Source organism: Panicum virgatum, chromosome 5K (genome assembly GCF_016808335.1).
Source record: "Panicum virgatum strain AP13 chromosome 5K, P.virgatum_v5, whole genome shotgun sequence".
Taxonomy (NCBI): domain Eukaryota; kingdom Viridiplantae; phylum Streptophyta; class Magnoliopsida; order Poales; family Poaceae; genus Panicum; species Panicum virgatum.
Window position 1 is genome coordinate 43,487,404 of NC_053140.1, and position 20,981 is coordinate 43,508,384.

General features: G+C 48.2%; 2 protein-coding genes across 5 annotated transcripts in view; both read right to left on the bottom strand.

The window, feature by feature from the left end:
* Window positions 1–13,493, bottom strand: part of LOC120707578 (katanin p60 ATPase-containing subunit A-like 2) — a 40,206-nt gene extending 26,713 nt beyond the window's left edge. For 2 of the 4 annotated variants that reach the window (XR_005689032.1, XR_005689033.1), the window contains exons 1-7: window positions 13,276–13,446; window positions 12,997–13,170; window positions 12,829–12,875; window positions 12,080–12,145; window positions 11,864–11,971; window positions 11,107–11,173; window positions 10,410–10,494 (exon numbers count right to left, since the gene is read on the bottom strand). Coding sequence is in view for 1 of the 4 variants with exons in the window: in XM_039992496.1 (XP_039848430.1) it covers window positions 10,410–10,494; window positions 11,107–11,173; window positions 11,864–11,971; window positions 12,080–12,145; window positions 12,829–12,875; window positions 12,997–13,170; window positions 13,276–13,317 (589 nt within the window). In the remaining 3 variants the exon portion in view is untranslated. Of the gene's footprint in view, window positions 1–10,409; window positions 10,495–11,106; window positions 11,174–11,863; window positions 11,972–12,079; window positions 12,146–12,828; window positions 12,876–12,996; window positions 13,171–13,275 lie in introns of all 4 variants that reach the window. The other 2 variants (XR_005689031.1, XM_039992496.1) reach the window with 2 other exon arrangements.
* A 2,377-nt stretch (window positions 13,494–15,870) lies between these two features.
* On the bottom strand, window positions 15,871–18,604 carry LOC120707579 (ubiquitin-conjugating enzyme E2 36). The gene is made up of 8 exons (XM_039992497.1): window positions 18,382–18,604; window positions 18,235–18,262; window positions 18,032–18,118; window positions 17,113–17,171; window positions 16,736–16,777; window positions 16,585–16,658; window positions 16,403–16,500; window positions 15,871–16,318 (listed from the first exon to the last, which is right to left on the bottom strand). Exons 1-8 carry the CDS (start codon window positions 18,415–18,417, stop codon window positions 16,281–16,283), a joined length of 462 nt encoding a protein of 153 aa, XP_039848431.1. The 5' UTR covers window positions 18,418–18,604; the 3' UTR covers window positions 15,871–16,280.
* Between the last annotated feature and the right edge of the window lie 2,377 nt (window positions 18,605–20,981).

Consider the following 20,981-nt stretch of genomic DNA (forward strand, 5'->3'; position numbering starts at 1 on the left):
TCCTTCTTGCTTACTCTTCACATCATAACATTAAGTTGTATCAAATGGATGTGAAAAGTGCATTCTTAAATGGCGTTATTAACGAACTTGTTTATGTTGAGCAACCTCCCGGGTTTGAAGATCCGAGGAATCCTAACCATGTTTATAGGTTGCACAAGGCACTCTATGGGCTCAAACAAGCTCCAAGGGCTTGGTATGAGAGGCTTCGTGACTTCCTAATCATGCAAGGCTTCAAGATCGGGAGGGTGGACACCACTTTGTTCACTAAAGACGTCAACGGGGATCTTTTTATTTGTCAAATTTATGTTGACGATATTATCTTTGGCTCAACTAATGATTTACTAAGCCATGAGTTTGCTACCATGATGTCTAGGGAATTCGAGATGTCCATGATTGGCGAATTGACCTTCTTCCTTGGTTTTCAAGTCAAACAAATGAAGAAAGGGACATTCATCCATCAAGAAAAATATACCAAAGATATCTTGAAAAAGTTCAAGATGGATGAGTGCAAGCCAATCAATACACCCATGGCAACCAATGGGCATCTCGACTTGGATGTGGACGGTAAACCGGTTGATCAATCCCTCTATCGTTCTATGATAGGGTCTTTGCTTTACCTTACCGCATCTAGGCCCGATATAATGTTTAGTGTGTGCTTGTGCCCGCTTTCAAGCTAACCCAAAGGAGTCACACCTTTCGGCTGTGAATAGGATCCTTCGGTATCTCAAGCACACTCCTAGCATAGGTTTGTGGTACCCCAAAGGCGCTAGTTTAGATCTCTTGGGATACTCGGATTCGGATTTTGCCGGAAGCCGTGTGGATCGCAAGAGTACCTCCGGGGGTTGCCACTTGCTTGGGCGTTCTCTAGTTTCTTGGTCGAGTAAGAAGCAGAATTCCGTGGCTTTATCCACCGCGGAAGCGGAATATATAGCGGCCGGTGCATGTTGTGCCCAAATCCTATATATGAAGCAAACCCTTTTGGACTTTGGTGTGAAACTAGATAGGATCCCACTCCTTTGTGACAATGAAAGTGCCGTAAAAATTGCCAAGAATCCGGTTCAACACTCTCGCACAAAGCACATTGATATTCGCCATCACTTCTTGCGTGATCACGAAGCCAAGGGGGACATTTCCCTTCGAGGTGTGAGATCCGAGGAGCAATTGGCGGATATATTCACAAAACCTTTAGACGAGAGTACCTTTGTTAGGCTAAGGAATGAGCTTAATGTGTTAGATGCGGCAAACGTCATGTAAGTTGCCATGTCATATAGAAAAATGCATACATATAGGACACTTGTCTAACCATGGTAAGATAGTGATGAGCAAGGGTTTAGCTAGAGGTGGTGGTCCACTTGTTTTCCTCTAGGCTTGTAGAAAGGCTCATCATGAAGAAGCTTCCCGTGGGTTCAAACTTGACAAGTAGATCTTAATTTCTTGTTATGCATTTCTTGTCATATAGATGTGCACTTCATGTTTACTTTACTTTCGCATGTGGTTGTAGTTTGCATCATCATTGCATGCGTAAGGGTCACAAAGGAGATCACTTGATGAAAATGAGACTTGTTTTCATATACAAGATCTTAATTCATGAAAAGTGAAAAGAGCAAAGTGTTAGGTGCGTTATTGGCTAGTGAGCAATGTCATGATGAGTTTGAAGCTTTCTATCTTCAATATTCCTATGACATGGCTCATACATTTTATTTGGCGCTTTGTCTCTCTTGCGGCTTTTCCTTGTGTTTGAAAAAATTTATTTAAGCAAGTGTGCTATCCTATTTATTTTGAGGGGTAAAGTCGCCTATGCAAGTCCATTGACTTGAGTTTATTTGAATCTTATAAGTTTATTGGACTTAGCATAGAAGAGTGAGCTGAGAGTGGGGTTTTTCCTACACCGGTTAAACCGACGTTCAAAGGATTTTTACCCATCGGATTAACCGGCGTTACTAAGTTTCAGCCTCAGCTCAGTCAAACCAGGCGTTCAACCGGCGTATACAAATTTCCGAGCATCGGATCAACCGGTGAACGTAACACAGATCTAACCTATCAATCAACCGGTGTTACCAGCGTTCAACCGGCGAGTTCAATTTACATATCGTCGGATCAACCGGCGTTCAGAAGGATTTTGTGCTGAGTGTCGGGTGAACTGCACCGATGAAATCGACCGGTGTTCTAAACCTAGTCATCGGATTAACCGGTGTTAAGGAAATTCGTGGGGCCCGTCTGTCATATATGAGTCTTGCTCGAGCCGCCGCCTCTCTTCCTTCTCTGTTTCACCCGCGTCCCTCCATCTCGAACCGCCGCCGCGCCCTAACACGATCCCGCGCCGCTGCTCGCCTGCAAGACCACCGTCGCCGCTCCGCCACAGCCCACGCGCCGCCGTGCGCCATCCGCGCCGCCGCTCTGCGTTCGCCCACAGCCGCTGCGCGCAGCCTGCAACTGCTCGCGCTCCACCCGCGCGCAACCGTGCCGCTCGTGCGCCTCCGCCAACGCCGTCAGCGCTGTCCGCGCCGCCCGTGAGCCGCCACCACTACTACTCCGCAACGCCGCCGCTCCTCACCCGCGCCCGCGTCGCCATCACGCCATCACGCCTTGCCAAGCGCCGCCGTGCTCCACGCCTCCACGCCGCAGCCGCCGCCCCACGCCGCAGCCGCAGTCCCACGCCGCAGCAGCACCCGTTCAGCGCTCACCAGGTGCTCGACAATTTGCTTGTTCGAGATGGGTCGCGAAAAGAGAAAGGGAAAAGAAGTTGTGGTCGAGAAGCCCGCTCGCAAGCGGACTCGTGCAGAGAAGGAGGCCGAGAGGGCCGAGATGGTGGCGAAGGCCGCCGAGGAGCAGGCATCAGGCCGTGCTCGTCCGTTCCAGATCAGGGAGGACCCCAGAGGCAGAGGCAGAGGCAGGGGCATGGGTAGAGTCAGAGGTGCCAGGGCCACCAGAGCCGCGACGGCAGCAGCAGCAGAGTCAGATCAGTCAGATACAGCTGCAGATTCAGATACAGAGGCAGAGCAGTCCGAGCAGTCTCAGGGGCAGAGCACACAGGAGTCACCGACTCTACGACGGTCTGGCCGCACTCGGCAGACATCCCCAGCAGCAGAGACTTCACCAGCGACCGAGCGTCGCACTGGACCGAGGACGCGAGGAGGTCACCAGCCACTGGAGCCTCGCAGGTCCACAGCTGCAGCAGCAGCTCGTAGAGCCGAGGCCCTAGAGGCCGAGCGCGCAGTGTTCCGTATGGACACTGTTGTGCGTCTGGAGCCAGGTGTGCTGCTCCAGAACTTGACCAAGGCCAATGCGGCGAAGGTCAAGAGGCTCAGGTGGAGTGTTCAGGAGGAGGACTGGTTCCCCGTGACCCGTGACAGCCGGGTCGACCGTAGGTTCTGGACGCTTCTTCAGGCCAGTTTCTACGAGACCTACCAGAGGCGGGGTCACAGGATCTTCCCGCACAGAGTGCTTGACTGGGTGTCTCTGAGGACAGCCGCAGGGGGAGCAGATGTCAGAGAGCACTTCGCTCACTTCAGGGGCCTGCCCAGGTTACTCCAGATTGAGCAGAACAGATATATTGAGGACTGGGTCAGAGTCTTCTATGCCACGGCCTGGATTGCTCCCGAGCGTCGAGCAGTACACTTTGTTTATGGAGGCCAGGTCTTTGGTTTGTCGAGAGCGACGATAGCAGGGATTCTTGGAGTTGACTTAGTTGACGTCTCGCTGCACGAGATGGTTTACGGAGATGCAGATCCACCGCGCAGAGCGATGATTGGCGGGATTGCACCCTCTCATGAGGCGATCTCTCAGTGTTTCCGCCAGCCGTTCCCTGCCTCCTACGCCAGAGTTCCCAGCCTGCTGACCCCAGAGGCATACGCAGTACACATGGCACTCCGGAGGACTTTGCTACCGAGGAGTGGCTACCCAGAGGGGTTTACAGGACTGCAGCAGCTCCTGCTTCTACACATCCTCACTCACGAGCCGTTTGACATAGTTGACTTTATTCTGGCCGAGATAGAGGATGTGATCACAGACGGGATGGGTGTGGTGCGACAGTTTCCCTTTGCACACTGGATCAGCTATATATGTTCTATGATTGTGCCAGCAGAGTCACCCATCAACGCTCCCTACCGTCACGACGAGGCTCCCCGGTTCCCAGTTTACCGACCGACAGCTCCACAGGACCGGAGGAGGGGCAGACAGGCAGAGAGAGCTGCCATGGCACAGTTGTCACCAGAGGCACAGGCCCGTGTAGCACAGGAGGACGAGGCACTGCTTGCCGCCGAGGCACAGCTTCCCGGAGGAGAGGATGAGATACACTGGTCTGAGCTTGAGTCAGACTCCTCCGAGGACGTAGAGTACTTCCCTGCAGCAGCCCCAGCTAGTCACGACCACGAGGCAGGGGGGTCTAGAGAGCCAGCTCCAGAGTCACCAGCAGCTGCTACAGTCTCTGAGTCTCAGGTGACTCAGCCGTCCGAGCTCACTTCACTACTACAGCAGCTCGTGACCCAGCAGAGAGAGGACAGGCTTGCTCAGGAGGAGGCCAGGAGAGCCCATGAGGCCCAGATTGCTGCTATACAGAGAGAGGCCGCCCGAGAGCGGGCAGCGACAGAGGAGCGTTTTGTCGGCCTCATTGACAGAGTTTCATAGAGGACAGACGCTCAGTTCCAGCAGATGCAGCAGGGCATGATGGCGATGTTCGGGATGATCTCACAGCTTTACTCTCACACCGGACTCGCCCCGCAGCAGCCAGGACAGCCAGGCCTTCAGGGTGTTGGAGCACCTCAGCTTGCCGTTACACCAGCTCCAGCCCCTACTGCACCTCCAGCTACCTCAGCGACACCGGAGACCACGTTCTCGATGTCAGCACTCTTTGGGTCTGCCGGTCGTCCGCTCTTCTCACCACTGCCGGCGACCACACTCTTTCAGGACTCACCGCCAGCGGTTCAGTCGGTCGCCCTCCCCTCCTCACTTCAGGCAGCACCTTCAGGGGGAGGAGCAGTAGAGGAGTCCCTGCTTCCACAGTCGACGCAGCCGGCAGCCTCAGCAGTCACCTCTTCAGATATTGGTACTTCTTCTGCTGACCCGGTTACGACTTCTACGGATCCTCTACCAGGCAGTGCCAGCACGAGAGCCTCCACGACAGTTACTCCCCCAGTGAGCTCAGACCCAGACCAGCAGCTTCCGTCTGTCACCGAGGGTGAGAGTTCTCCGTCCGACGACGACGACCCGGACCGCTTCGTCGCCGTACCACGACAGCACGACCCGTAGCTCGCCTTTTGGTGCTTTGATGCCAAAGGGGGAGAGGTGTTAGGGGGAGGGTAGAGCTAGAGAGAGCTCGTAGTTATCAGGACTTTGATTCTTTGTATCACATTTGGTGTTAATTCATGGATATGTACATTTGTCGCTTGAGTATGCCGTTCTTTGAGACATATCTATGGATTTCGTTTGAGCCGTTGAGCTCTTTGGTCCTGCTTTCGAGTTTGCTTGTGTTTATCCTGCTTTATCTTTCTCGCTCTCTCGTTATTTTTGTTTGTGTTGTCATCAATCACCAAAAAGGGGGAGATTGTAAGCATCTAGGCCCTCAAGGTATGTTTCGGTGATTTATGACAACCATTATTGTGACTAATGAGTTTGTGCAGCTTAATAGATCATTATCGCTCATTTGGTCATATGTCAAAAGAGGCCCCTCAATTTCGGTTATTCTAAAAGGCGATCTCGGTTTTCAACTTATATATGTCAAGGCTAAGGATCTTTCTAGTCCTAAGTGTCACAAGGTTGAGAAGGACACTTAGGTTAGTATAGGTTTTATAGTTTTATAGTGATCGCACTATTAAGAGGGGTTAAGGCTAAGTAACTTGAGCATGGACATGATCATTTGAAAATGAATGCACACTATGGACACTCAGGTTTCTAGAAGTTCAAATAAGTGGTTCTCAAACTATATCTCAAGAATATTTGGATTTCATTCAAGACTCAAATCAGAAAAGACAAAATCAGAAAAAGTCTATACACCGGTTTAACCGACGCTCTCAATTTTCTATACGTCGGTTAAACGAAGTCAGCAGAGTCTGGACAAATTCAATACACCGGTTAAACCGACGTGTTTGAATTTAACGTCGGTGCATTGGTCCAGAGTTGGTTTTTCCAGGGAAATTCAAGTTCTATTCACCGGATTAACCGACGCTGTTTGAATCAAGACGTCGGTGCAATTGACCAGTGAGATGGTTTTTCAGAGGAATTTAAAAGTTGTACTCACCGGTTAAACCGACGATAGGTTTGAGTTAACGTCGGTGCAGTTGTCCAGAGACTTGGTTTTTCAGTGGTTCAGTGGACAACTACACTCACCGGTTAAACCGATGCTACGTCGGTTAATCTGCCCCAGTTGTAACGGCTAGTTTTCAGAAGAGGCAGTTTACATTCACCGGTTAAACCGACGATGACAATGGGGGGTACGTCGGATTAACCGGCGCTACGCAGTTTTCTGGCAGCTTTTCTCCAACGGCTCTATTTGTGTGAGCTGCCTATATATACCCCTCCAATGGGTCATTTCGCCCACTCTTGACACCAGGCAACATCCCAACACTCATACCATAGTCAAGAGCCACCTTGAGCTTCATCATTCACATACTTGTGCATTCAATCAATCAAGAAGCAAGATTAAGGACTTGAGTAGAGAGAAGCTAGTGTGCATCCGTTCTTGGTGATCGGTTCTTGCTCAAGTGAAGGCCTTAGCTTGTTACTCTTGGTGATTGGCATCACCTAGGCGATCTTGGTGATCGAGGTGTTTCTCGCGGAACTTGCCAAGGATTGTGGGAGCCCGGAGAAGAAGATTGTACGTGGCTTGATCTCCACCACGCCGGGATGGTGAACGGAGACTCTTAGTGAGCGCCCTCGTCTCGGTGACTTGGGAGGTGACAATACTCTTTGTGAGTGTCACAACGTGGATTAGGGGTGTGTGCCAACACATCGATACCACGGGAAAAAAATCCGGTTGTCTCTTGTCCATTCCTTTTATTCAAGCATTTTCTTTCATGCAATTTACTCATGTGCTTGACTTAGAGATCATAACTTAGCTCTACCTTGCTAGGCTTTACTTTGTTTTAGCTCTCTTAGCTTGTGTTAGAGCTTAGTTATCCGGTTGGTGAATTGGTGCCCTACTAGCATTGCATAGGTTAAGGTTGCTTTACTTTGTTTTAGAATTTGAAAAAGGCCCAATTCACCCCCCCTCTTGGTCCATCGATCCTTACACACGGAGGAACCATGGCTGTGGCATGGGAGGTTCGGCCACCTGAGCTTCGAGGCGCTCGGACGCCTGGGCAAGATGGTGACCGGGCTGCCGCAGATCAAGCACGTCGACGAGCTCTGCGACAGCTGCCTGGACGGAAAGCAGAGGCGTCTGCCATTCCGAAAGGCGGCCAAGTACCGGGCGCAGGAGGTGCTCCAGCTGGTCCACGGGGACCTGTGCGTGCCCATCACGCCGGCGACGCATGGCGGTCGGAGATACTTTCTCCTGCTCGTGGACGACTGCAGTCGGTTCATGTGGCTGTAGCTCCTGACGAGCAAGGACGAGGCGGCGGAGGCCATCAGGCGCTTCAAGGCGCGGGCAGAGGCGGACTCCGGGAAAAAGCTGCGCGTCCTCAGGACCGACCGTGGCGGCGAGTTCACGGCGGTGGAATTCGCCAGCTACTGCGCCGGGGAGGGAGTGGCGCGTCAACTGACGGCGCCATATTCGCCGCAGCAGAATGGCGTGGTCGAGCGGCGCAATCAAACCATCGTTGGGATGGCACGCTCGATGATGAAGGCGAAGGCGATGCCGGCGGAATTCTGGGGCGAGGCGGTGAACACGGCGGTGTTCATCTTGAACCGCTCACCGACCAAGGCCCTGAAGGGGATGACGCCGTATGAGGCGTGGCATGGGCGCAAGCCCAACGTAATACGGCGTGGCATGGGCGCAAGCCCAACGTCTCGTACCCACGCACGTTTGGCTGCATCGGGCACGTGAAGACCGTCAAGCCAGGCCTCGGGAAGCTTGAAGATCGGAGCACCAAGATGGTGTTCCTGGGCTATGAGGATGGGACGAAGGCCTATCGGCTCTACGACCCGGCCCAGGGGAAGGTGGTGGTGTCCCGGGATGTCGTCTTCGACGAAGCAGCGGCGTGGCGATGGGACACGTCCGCGACGGGGGAAGCAGAGGGGACCGGCGGCGGCTTGACGGGCGAATTCGTCGTCGAGCAGCTGGTGATCGAGCGCCGGAGTGGCGCGGAGGAGGCAGCGCAGGAGCCAGGGGCAGATGCGGTGGAGCCGCCAAGTCCTGGCACGGCGGAGGTTCCGCCAAGTCCTGACGCGGCGAGCTCAGCGTCCCCAACCTCCCCTGTTTTGGAAAAACGGGGGACCCCGACAGCGGCGGCGGACCTTGAGTTCGCATCCCCCCGTCCACCTACTCGGAGTTCGTGGATGCCTACCACGACGGAGAGGAGCTCCGATTCAGGCGGGTGGACGACGTCATCGGTGATGCAGCGTTGCCGGGACTGGCCTCGCGTCTCACCGATCCAGAGCTCATGCTCATGAGCGCAAAGGAGCCGGCCACGTTCGCTGTTGCGGAGCGCGACGCGAACTGGCGGAAGGCCATGCTGGACAGGACATTGAAGCATTCAAGTGCGAGATGGCGGCTCGTTTCAAGATGAGCGATCTCGGCGCGCTCTCCTACTACCTCGGCATCGAGGTGAAGCAGGGGAGGGACTCCATCGCGCTGGGGCAGTGCGCCTACGCGCTCAAGCTGCTGGACGGGCCGGGATGACGGGCTGCAAGACCATGGCGACGCCGATGGAGGAGCGGGTCAAGCTGTCGAAGAACAGTACGGCGGCGAGGGTGGACGCAACGCGTTACCGGAGCATCGTCGGCGGGCTGCGGTGGCTGACGCATACTCGGCCGGACATCACGTTCGCGGTCGGGTATGTGAGCCGCTTCCTCGAGGACCCCCGGGAGGACCACTGGACAGCGGTCAAGCGGGTGCTGCGTTACGTCCAGGGCTCACTGGACATGGGCGTCGTCTTCCCCAGGCACGGCGGGCTTCAGCTGACGGCGTTCAGTGATGCGGACATGGCTGGAGATGTGGATGGACGCAAGAGCACTACAGGTGTGCTCGTCTTCCTCGGAGCCACACCGGTGGCTTGGCAGTCACTGAAACAAAAGGTGGTGGCGCTGTCGACCTGTGAATCGGAGTACGTTGCAGCGACCACCGCAGCGTGCCAAGTCGTCTGGCTACGCCGGCTGTTGGGTGAGCTCACTGGCGTTGAAGCTTGCCCACCAGCACTCAAGGTGGACAACCAGCCGGCCATTGCGCTGGCAAAGAACCCCGTCCTCCACGACCGAAGCAAGCATATCGATGTGAAGTTCCATTTTCTTCGGGACTGCGTCGATGGGGGGCACCTTGTCATCGAGTTCGTCGACACCGGATGGCAACTCGCTGACATCCTCACCAAGTCGCTCGGGCGTCTTCGGTTCTCGGAGCTGAGGAAGATGATCGGCATGGATGAGGTCCAGGGCTAGCAGCAGGATTAGGGGAAGTAATGTGAGACATAATCTGCCGCTTGCCCACTCTTAATCTTGGTCAAGGTTCAGCAGGCAGTCTGCAGCAACTTGCAGCAATTCTTGACTTATGGCACTAGGCCACTATTGTACAAATAGTGATAGAAGTCATCAGCCATGCTGCTAGTGGCATGATCTGAGCAGTACTAGAGTAGTGGGGCTGTACTCAGCCATACCTTGTTGTACCTTAGAGTAGGTAGCAATTGTGTATAAATATGAATGCAATGCAATGTGAAAAGGCAGTTCATTTGCCACATCCTAGTGTCCAGCTCTCAGCCAACGCAGAGAGCAGTGTGCGTGTGTGTGCAGAGGAGCTCAGCTCTTCTTCAACCTTGAACTGAGGTGAGGGAGAGGGAGGTGAGCGTGTTGCTTACCTGGTCCTTGGGTTCCAGGGGCGAACAACTCTCACAAGTGAGCAACACAAGAGAGAGATCTTTTACACCAAAAGATTCGAGAGTCAAGGCAGAGAAGACAAGCATAACATAAGGAAAGGATTGATACATCCATGTCTAGCTCATGTCGGAAGATATACATACGATCTAAAGAATCATGGGTTTAATAGATCCTCTTTAGCAGAAAGACATATATTCCTTGCTCATTATCAGACAATAACTTATTCCCAAACCTCGTGTGAGGCTAATTGTTTTCATTTACCATCTCATGGAAAACCCTTTTTGTTCCGCTTAGCCCTATCGGGTATTTTTGGTCAAATACCAAACAAAAATTCCTATTTTCCTTTCATTAAGGTACGAGGGCTATTGCCGCCAACATCACATAAATCGATGCATGCTCGTGAACCAGTAAAAAACATGTCAAGAAATAAATAAAAGACAGTGACATACCACGCCACTTGCTCACAATTGACGAGGCAGAAATATTGAAAAAGGTAGTTTTGCATTCAGTAGCCACAGCTTTTGCAAGCATCGTCTGAAATGAAATAAGTTGAGGTTATAATAACAATTCGATTTGGCGATGACCAGTAATTGGCAGAGCCAGGATATAGCATCACAGACAACAAACGTAATGGCAGAAATAGTACAGAGAATGAGGACATACAGCTGAAACAAACCAGTGTATAGACAATTGATGTTAACAAATGACATTGTCCCTTATTTTTCAATAATTCAGTATAACTAAATGCAAAAACAATACTGAGAGAGAAGAAACAGATTAACGGCAACTTATTCCAAGCAACAATTCTAGGTGTAACGAAGCTTGATTTATCCAACATAATAAAGGTAATTCAATTATATCCCAGTAGACCATACCAAAAAACCTTTGTAACTTGGTAATTCAATTATACCATGTTAGATACTTGAATTGTTTACTCGGCCACTATAGTTCCATGATGAAAAGTTCGTAGTGCTATTTTTTTGGACAGGGGGAAATTGGGCAACATCCACAAATAGCAAAACATCGCTAAACATTGCAGGTTTAGCAACATATAAATATATACAAAAAACATTTAAAACAATAGAAATATCATATATCTGTTGAAAAAAGAGACAAAAAATACACAGATTTTTGTGAAGTGCAAACCTTTCCTGTTCCGGGTGGACCAAATAATAATATACCTTTCCAAGGTGATAATAGGCCTGTGAAGTACCTGAGATTGAAATGCAAGTTAGAGTGCAAGTGTTTCACTAGTACATCAGGATATGAGCTAACTTGGATTATATCAATTGAATCTGATTAATAGGCAGAGAAAAATATATCCCATAGGACATCACGACTGAAAAAAGTTGGCATACAAAAGAATTCCTAAGACCGCAACTTAAAATTTTACATCTGTCCTCCAAACCTTCGGGGCAACAAGCACTCCTTTGAATAGCAGACAAATATTACTGTGGGATTGTTTAAACATTTACTCTAATAAAGATGTATATAGATTGTTCCTTATTTTGTATCCAGTAATTGAACTGGTAAAGTAGGAAATTAAAAAACTGATTACCCAACTTTGATACATTGCTTGACAGAGTTGACCTTTTGAATCAGTAGAAATGGAAAGCCAATGTGAAAAGTATACAGATACAAATTTAGTAAGCAAACTTTCTGAGACATGAATATCATAAACGTACACCAATATAAATGTCATGTTTAGAATATGTTAAGGAAATATCTTTATAGAAGTGCTTTGCGTAGCTTTGCTGCTAAAGTATGGTCAAAGAAATATTGAAATGAAAAAAAAAAGCATCTACTTGGTACTGCAGGACATGTGAGTTTTTCATTTCATCAAATATTTTCTAGGCTATAGATATACAACATACAATATATTTCGTTGAGAAAACAAGCTTACTTGGGATATTTAATGGGCATGACAACTGCTTCTTTGAGGAGCCGCTTTGCATTCTCCAGACCTTTTATGCTTTCCCACTTGACATCTGGGCTCCCACGAATTATATCCCTGTAGGCATTGGACAAGGAAGCTATAGTACGTTAGTAACAATAGTCCAAAATACATTTCAATGCCACATGAATAGTATCCTGTACAGATTTTTTGACACAATGTTACCTCAACAATGTCTCAGCTAAGTTACGCATTTCTGCAGATTCAAATGAAGGAAGTAGAGGTTTCAGCCTGCAACCATCATATATCTTGTTATCACAAAGTGTATAACAAGAAAAAGGAACACAATTATGCATGGCACGTGAAATACACAGTCCTGGGAGGTTGTGTTTCCATACAAAATAATAGAGCAATGCTTAAAGATTAACAATTGGATCAAGGAAAAAATCCTGCTAGAAAAAAAATCCTGCATGTTGCAAATAAAGTCGGTACTGTTTTGGAATAATCAAATAACTACTTTCCTAATAGTTATTTATTAACTACTTTAAAGGGACAAAATGATGAGTTGTTGATGCAGTTTGAAGCCCAAAATCAGGCACACAATTCATCAGGGCCGCTGAGCATCGAAAATTGTATAGTTTTCATAATGCAAGCCACACGGAAACTGCTGGTCAACATGCAGAGCATATAAGTCCACGAGCACCTCTATCTTACTGGAAACTTGATATCTCTGGAATTCAGTCAGCTGAAGTACAATGCAGGCTTAATTTCAATCCCATCTTAGCTGGCTACAAATCAAACAAATACTATAATACAGTTTCGAGTGAATTTGGCCACACTAACTGTTTACTAATTGCTGCCTGGAGCAGAGTAACATATGAAAACTAGCTAACTTTAGAACATCATATCAGTAGTCCAGATGAAAAACTGTGCAGTCAAACACTTTGTACGATAGACCAAGTAGCAGGACTTACGGCGGCCCATCCTCTATAGCCCCATTGCGCGCCTCCACCTTCCTCTCCTGCGAATCAAAACAAGGGAAGCAAAAAATTGCAGAACTCTCCCGAGACGACGAACTAAAACCATCATCAACAACTGCAGCAACGCGTAGAGAGAGCCGCGAGATGGCGGAGCCGACGCACCAGCACCATCCGCTCGAACTGCTCGAAGACGGCGAGGTCCGCGCCGCCGTTGGCGCGTGGCATGGAGGGGCTGCCGGCCAGGTGGTCGGATCCGCGCGGCTGGGGACCATCGTCGCCGTCTTCCGCGGGCTCGCGGCGGACGCCGAGGCGCGCCTCGTAGTAGGCCTCGAAGTCCTGCAAGCGGGGAAGGCCAACCGATGACGCCACGGGATCTCTCAGCTACATAGCGGGGGAGGGAGGAGTGATGCGAGGGAGAACGCGCGGAGGTCAGCGAGTCACCTCGAAGGTCCAGCGCGTGAGGGAAGGCTCGCCGTCGGCCATCGAGAACGCGCGCGCGCGAGCGACGCGCGAGGGTAGTGCGGCGCTGTGCTGCTCCGCCCCCGCACGCGCACGCGCCACGCGACGCGAGCTCTCCGGAAGCAGCGAGCGGGGATGGAGGAAGAGGAGGTGCGGGTGCGGTTGGGCTGAAGGGAATAAACAACAGACAAGCGCCCCGGCCAGCGGGGCGGCGATGGAATCTGCGCTGGTCTTTTGCCCTTCCCCCGGACGCACGGGACGGGAGGGAAACGGGGGGCTCCGTTCCGCCGTGACCCCGCAGCTCTGACTGACAGCGGGGGCCAGCGCGCGAGCTCGCGTGTGGGGCCCATAAGTCAGTGGGAATTTAGAGGGAGGTTTTGTCCCGTGGGTGAGGGGTCGAATGTGGTAGTAGGTCGGCCCGCTTTTCACTGCGGACCCCCCGCAGTGCTAGCTGCAGTCTGCCGCTTTCCGTGTCCCGTTTTCAACGTGGCGTCCATTCGGGTCTGACCCGACGGCTCCGCAACAGTGCTTCCGTAGCTGTTGACCCCAGTCATCGGCGCGTATCAGCGAGACAATGACAGTGGGGCCGGGCGTGAGCTGGCAAGGGAACCAACCAATTGCGTATGGCCGGGCATCTGATCTCAATAATTTCTTCAACATCCATCGGTTCTTACTTAATCATTCTTAATTTAAAAAAGATATAAAATGTGAGTCCGGTTTTTAAAATTCCTAAACTAGATTTTTTTTAGACTCTTTACCCACAGCTAGTTACATGATCTTGAGAGTTCCCCGTGCTGTACCGTGCAGTCACCGTATCATGACAGCAACACTGCTGCAAATGAAACAAGCCTTCGAAAATTCGCCAGGAAAGTAGGAAACCAATCATCACCTTTACCAGTGTCCAGTGGTCATTCACTTGACGCCGGGGCAACGAGGAGACAAACAAGAGTGGTGACCTGGTCAGGTCGCGTCGCCATCGCACGACCGGTTTTTACTTCCCGAGCGTTGCTCGCCACATCCGAGCCGAGGCGCGTGGCTTTACCAAGGAGCGGCGCTCCGCTTGTCGCTTGCTCCCACAGGCCACAGGCCGGGTAGTGACCGTCGTCCAACCGTAATTTCCTGCTCTCCACTGTCGGCTCCCACAGGCAAGGGCGCTGCAAGGGTGCCTGTGAAAAGCAATCGAAGTCCAGCAACAGCGTGGATGCATACAAAATCTAGATGAAAGTAAACAGTAAATAGGGTTTGATCCAACTATCGTTGGATTTTGTTGGATAGACAAAATAGGATAATCCAATTCATGTTGGATTTCTAAACTATCTAGAGAACCGGGCTAGGCAGCATGGAACGTGCAGCGGCGGTGCCTATAAGGCGTTGGCGAGCTGCTGATCGATCGAGCCATCGAGGCAGTAGCAGCTGTTCGCCACGAGCTGGGGTGGCGGCGCCGGCAAGCATCTCTACCACGTGTGCGGACTGTGGTGGGCGCCACGGTGGGCGCTGCCTGTGCGTGGCGAGGGAGTGCGAGGGCCTTCGGAGCTCATCCGCGGAGCCAGAGCATAGGTATGGTGCGAATCGACGAGGACCGGCCATGCAACTTCGGCGGCGCCGTCGTGTTGCCCGGGAGCCGCAGCTGCGCCGTCGGGGGCCGCGCGGAAGGGTAGGGTGGCCGTGGTCGCCGCCGGACGGTTCTCGTGGACGGCGACAGCTCCGCAGGGAAGCAGCAGGCCGAATGGACATCTATATATGGATTACATTTGACCGAGGGGATTGGATGAGATTTTTTTCAATAATATAAGTTCGACTAAACTGGATATGGATTATTAATATTTGAATCTCTTGGATTCCTTTTTTTTTTGGATATGGACTTCGATCCATTCCCAGAAGCAGGTACCACACAGATCAGGGGATCCAACACAGGTGGTAAAAGAGAAAAGGAATACGATGATGCCACACTGGGGGTGACCAAAGGCCACCTTTGAAGCGGCGCAGCTTGCTAACAGGCTATGGTATCCTCGCAGAATTACTTTTATGTTTTGGTAATGGTTGCTTCAGCAGACGACCACAATCCAATGACCAAGAATAAAGTAGAGGAAACATCCTCTTCATATTTTCAAAACATACTCTCTCACTCTCCACCAATAACTATTTTTATATTTTGGTAATGGTTGCTGCAGTACTACCACAATCCAATCACTAAAAATAGAGTAGAGGGAAAATCTCCTTCATTTAGGTGAGAGGTTGATGTATTTTGGTGATTACAAGAAAATTTTAGGTAATAGGGATTGAAGTGGTAATTTACTCGAACATCTCCTATCACTAAAACATCAATTTTTTTGTATTAGAAAGAGGGATGAGTAATCTGTTGGAAATGCTCTTAGATGGAAAAAAAGGCTATCACAAGGTCACACCACTCTAGAATATTATTCAGTAACAAATATATTCAGTGCATACCTGAGTACAAAATTCATGGCTTTTAAATCTCATCAGTATCAAGACACTAACTACAAATATATTGGTCAGAGACTTTTTTTTGTTACTGACCGACGTAATCCCTGTGGGTAAAGCTATCAAAGCATTGTGAAAAAAAATCATATCCTTCCGTACAATTCCGCAGAGAATGTGCAAGTCCAACCCTAGCCTCAGCAATGCGGTTTCCAGATGAGAAAGCACAAAAACGAGAGGAGCAACAAAAGCGCAGCCAAGGTAACAAGCCTCAGTTTCAACAATATGGACAGTTGAGAAACTCTCCTACATGAAGTAACAAATATATTGGAGTAGCGGCAAGTTCTACCACAGATACTGATTAGTCAAAGGTGCCCAAGGTAAAGGGAACCGACCACAGGTAGGTGTACAACCAAACAATTCGACTGGCAAGTCATTTAGAGACTTCCTTCAATGGCAAATATCTCCAGTCTGTTCTCATCAAGCAAATGGCAATAGATTAGGACTGAAGTATGATGGGTTATTACATCAAGGACAGCACTGGGTTGTCATGCACCGCTCGCATACAGGCGAGTCCACTCCTTAGCTGCAAATCCACAAAATATCTTGTTGTCATGGAGGGAATCACAGGGCAAGAGACGCTAATACTGATTTGTCAACTTCGATTTACCTGTTTCAACAGCTTCTGCCTCATTGGCTTTCCAGTGTTTTGCAATGTTATCCGAGAGAGGATCATCTGGGTTTGGTGCACTCAGGAGAGCCTGGATACTGAAAGCCAGAACAATGTCAGGAAATAGGTAGCATCCCTATGAATATAAAAGGACTGACACACACAGAGACAGATTTACAGACCTCAAAAGAACTGTTCGAATCTGAAGTGCTGGGCTCCATTTGTCCTTGAGAATGTCAAGGCATATCCTACCAAGCTGCAACAGTAAAGCCCACTGCTAAATAACCATTCATAGAAAGGAAAATGGCAATGCAAAGCAAACTGCATGCCTACCTTGTCAATGTTGGGATGGTAAATCTTGGTTAGAAATCTAACCTGCAACAGCACACAAGCAAAAATAAGTGCTCACTGAGACTGACACTACAACGGAATTTGAGTAGTTCTAACACTTCAGTGGACACTGAGGATAAGGGTAGAAAGTAGCTCATCCTTCGAACAGAAGACATGCTTAATCCAAATACCTACTAATTCAGAATCAGCTAAGATATCATTGCAATGTTCAAACACAAGGAGACATGTAGACATGTAGTAAACCTAGGACCACATATCATATCATAGCTTATTTGTATAAAAAAACTGAAGTTACGGACAAACACGGTTAGCTAATAGAGCACAAAATTCTATAGACATTAAGAAAATTTTGTGGTTACCTTTGGGGCAGCCATTGGATATTCCTCAGGTAAAAAGAGCTCAAGCTTAAAAACTCCACCTAACAAATTGATAAGCAAAAGTAATGATATAGTGGAATTGAACATGAATACAAGGAAACCAAATAAGTACAAAATAATATACAAACACTTAATAACAGAAAATGATATTCCAATTACACATATTACTAGTACAGCAAGAGTATTGTGGTTACTACTATAATCCGACACGAGCTAAACACAAAAGTCCACTAAGCAAGATAAAAAGTGAGTTCCCACTTATATACTCCAGACATTCCATATACCACTTAAAAATAGAAACCAACTAGCCCCTTCTCCTTGTATACTATTAACTTCCTTTCCTCCTAGTGAGCTTAGGAAGCAAATAAGATGTCTTACAATTGACAGGGACTGCACACATTGAAAGAGTAATGGGATCATGAAGGAAACAAAGTCTATTATTGCATATGCATCATAAAAAATAACTCCATGGACAGGTTATAATCTAGGAAATCAGAGATGAATTTTGTTTACCCACAAAAAATAGAGCAAAAGCCACAAAAAGTAACTAACATATTATATTGGCGTAGATATTACTAAAATTACGTGCATCTTTTAACACCATTAATAGAATAATAAAAAGGAAAGATGGTACTCAGCAATAACAATACTAGCTGGGAAAGTAAAATTTAGTGGCTAAAGTCACCAGCCGACCAAACAATACAAGCTTACCTACGTGTGCATAAACTAAAGCAAACATTTCAGAATTCACCCCATTTCTAGTGGCATCGTCTCAATTCGAGGGTTGTTATCTAGAAGCGCTCTGATGTCACTACTCCATGCCACGCAACACAAAAAAGGGCGTCCCAATTCCAGATTAGAAGTTTTTTTTGGGGTGGAATTCCAGATTAGAAGTTGACACCTTCATAGGGCGACTGTGCCGGGCCAAGGATCATGACGTTGAAGTAGCGCATGTTCTCCTCCGAGGGCGACGCGCTGATCCCCGGCGCTGCACGCACGAACAAACCAAGCCAAATCATTCAACAAACAGAAACCAAACCCGCCCTCAAATAACGAAAACCTCGCAGAAATCCGCCGAGACCGCGTGGCAGAAAGCTCCCGCACCTGGCTCGCTGAGCAGCCGCTGCGTCTCCTGCGCAGATCCAACCGCACGGCAGGCAAAAAGTGGTCAGCCAGAACAAGCGAGAGCGCAACGAATCGGATCGGGGGCGGCGAGAGATCTGCGCCGGGGCGATCAGATCGGACACGCACCTTGATGATCCGGCGCGGGAGGTTGCTGTTGGCCATCGGATCGGGGCCGGGGCCGGGGGCGCGGGCTTCCTCCTCTGCGAAGTTGCGGCGCCGCTGGTACCTTGAGGATCGCGCGGAGGAGGAGGAGCAGTCGTGCGTCGGGCGGGGGTGGGGAACGGGGGGGTGCGGCGGGTTGGGGCGTTGGCCGCTCGCTATCGTACGCGGACGCGGTTTTTGCTGTAGTGGTCTACCTGTGCAGCCGCAGGGGGCAGGGGTTTTGTTTGGTTCCTGCTATAGTTGATGCTACACACTTTGACCATTAATTAAGGGTATTAAATAAAAGCAGTTTGCAAAACTAACTCTAAAACAACTGTGCTAGGAATCTTGAAGAATCTAACGAGGTTTTTAACAAGCAATTAGAGAATGATTACTGTAGCATCACTGTAGTCAATTATCAATTAATTACCGTCATTAGATTCATCGCGAAAAATTACACTCATTTCTAAAAAGGTTTTGAAAATAAACTTCATTTATTACTCCATGCATACGAGATTCTTTTTTCGGGAAATGTGCGCGCTAGGATTCTAGCGCAATCCAAACAGGGCCGGTAGTGCTTGGGTTTTATCTTAGCCCTGTGATAGAATCTTTGACCGTTGTGATTAATCGTTGCTTTTTTACTTTTTCCATGAGTGGCGTTACTTTAGGTAAAGTGGGGGGACCCGCTCAAATGCTTAATAAATTGGCTATAATCTCACGTAAATTGACTTAAATACTACTAAGTATATCTAGTATTTATTATTACCTACTAACAAGTAAATGTTACCATTTCTATTTTGCTCCCTGCATAGTAGTTATGTTGAGCTTGAGCTCTATTTATGATCATAATGTCATAAATATATTTTTAGAAGATATAATAAAATTCTGCTTCTTTCTCCCTTTCTGTTGAGAAATGGATGAATCTCCTAGCATGACTTCGCATATTCTATTCCGGTTCCTTACTTGAAGCATGTTTTTTATTGACATGATGGTACTCTACTATCGTCACAATACTTCTATTACAAGCAATAATCAAATTTTGCATAGTTGCAATAGATTAAAATACAAGTATTGAAACTTTAAAAGGTATGCAATACAAATCATTATTCGGAGTGAAGCAATTTTGCAAATAACATTACAAAAGGATCTAAAACTTGCAGAGTTCGTTTATTCAAACTAAGGCTTCCCATGCGCTAACATACTCTCAAAATCGTATACTTAACCAAAATACACATACACCTAAAAGAAACAAGCTGAGATGACGTTGAACAGCATGAGCATGATGGAATGGATTGTTCATTTTTAAGGGAAGGATGCAAAATCGTCAGCCGTAATTCAACCATGCAACGATAGTTTGACGTGTTTGAGTTTTAGTTTCTCATCACAAGTAAATGAAGGAATCATTCATACTGTTTGGTTACCTGCCCCATGACCATGAAAGTTCGTGTAGACAAAATTCTTCGTCTTCAGAAAAAAGAAAAGAAAGTTCGTGTACACGGGCAGAAGAATATGACGGGAAATAGAAAGTAGAAACGCCCAGGATCTTTTTCCAAGCTAGCCTCGATCCTACGCAACCCCACACTCCCCCACCGCATCTGACGTCAACCGCTGCGTCACCCGATCCCCTGCCCTTTCTTTCTCCAATGTTAAAATATGTATGTGAGACTTTTGTGTCTCTCTCAACTCACATGGGTTACTTGAGTATTGAGACTAAGCCAAAGACTATTGTGATGCATCCCTCTTGATAGTACGGCCTACCTAAACTCAAGATCAAAGATAAATTACATTTCAACTTCTTGAGCTTCTCTTTTTCATCCTATGCCGTGTGTTGATCAATCACAATCTGAAGTGTGCATCTAACTTGGTTTCTTTACTTTGAGCACATTTTCCTTGAGCTAGTGACCTTGAACCTTTATCCTTGAATGAAATCTACTTCTAGTTCAAGTCACCGTCTTCACAATAAGATTCTAGAAAGATTGATACTTGCCAACATGAACACCACACATGACCAAGATTCTTCAAGTTGAATCCAAAGAACGTTTCGTCACCATAGCATTGGTTACTCGGCACAACCACAATTGCCATTCTCCAAACTTAGTACCTAGAAATCCATTCCCGAATTCCAATTCTTCATCCTTGCATCACATATAGCTTCATGTAGACTTGTATCACATTTAACTTACAATGAAATCCATTTTGATCCACAAGCAATTTTTCTTCTCTAATGAATGACACTTGTCAATATGAAATTTTCCATGTCTCAGAATTCTTGGAGTTGATCATTATCGGTTTCTTTGCTCATGCCAAGCCTTTGCTTACATAGCCTCTAGAAACACGCCTTTCGATCCCATCCATTTATCCTCAAGAGACCTCTTGAACTCACATTGATTTTGCCATTACAATGAACATCATTTCTTTCATGCTTGCTTGATCATCAACTATCTCATACATTCCTTATGACAAATTTCTCCAATTGTGAGACTATGACTAAGCATACATATTTGTCTCATTCACAATACCTTGGCTTGTTATTTTAAATTTTACTTACATCAACAAGCTTCGTTTGGATATACGAATCAATTCTT

Excerpts from the sequence above, each read along its gene's own strand:
- LOC120707579 (XM_039992497.1), bottom strand. The coding sequence starts at position 18,417 with ATGGCCAACAGCAACCTCCCGCGCCGGATCATCAAG. Across the intron at positions 18,263-18,381 it reads TCCCGCGCCGGATCATCAAG|GAGACGCAGCGGCTGCTCAG; the intron begins GTGCGTGTCCGA and ends GGATCTGCGCAG. Across the intron at positions 16,501-16,584 it reads ATTCGAACAGTTCTTTTGAG|TATCCAGGCTCTCCTGAGTG; the intron begins GTCTGTAAATCT and ends TCTGGCTTTCAG.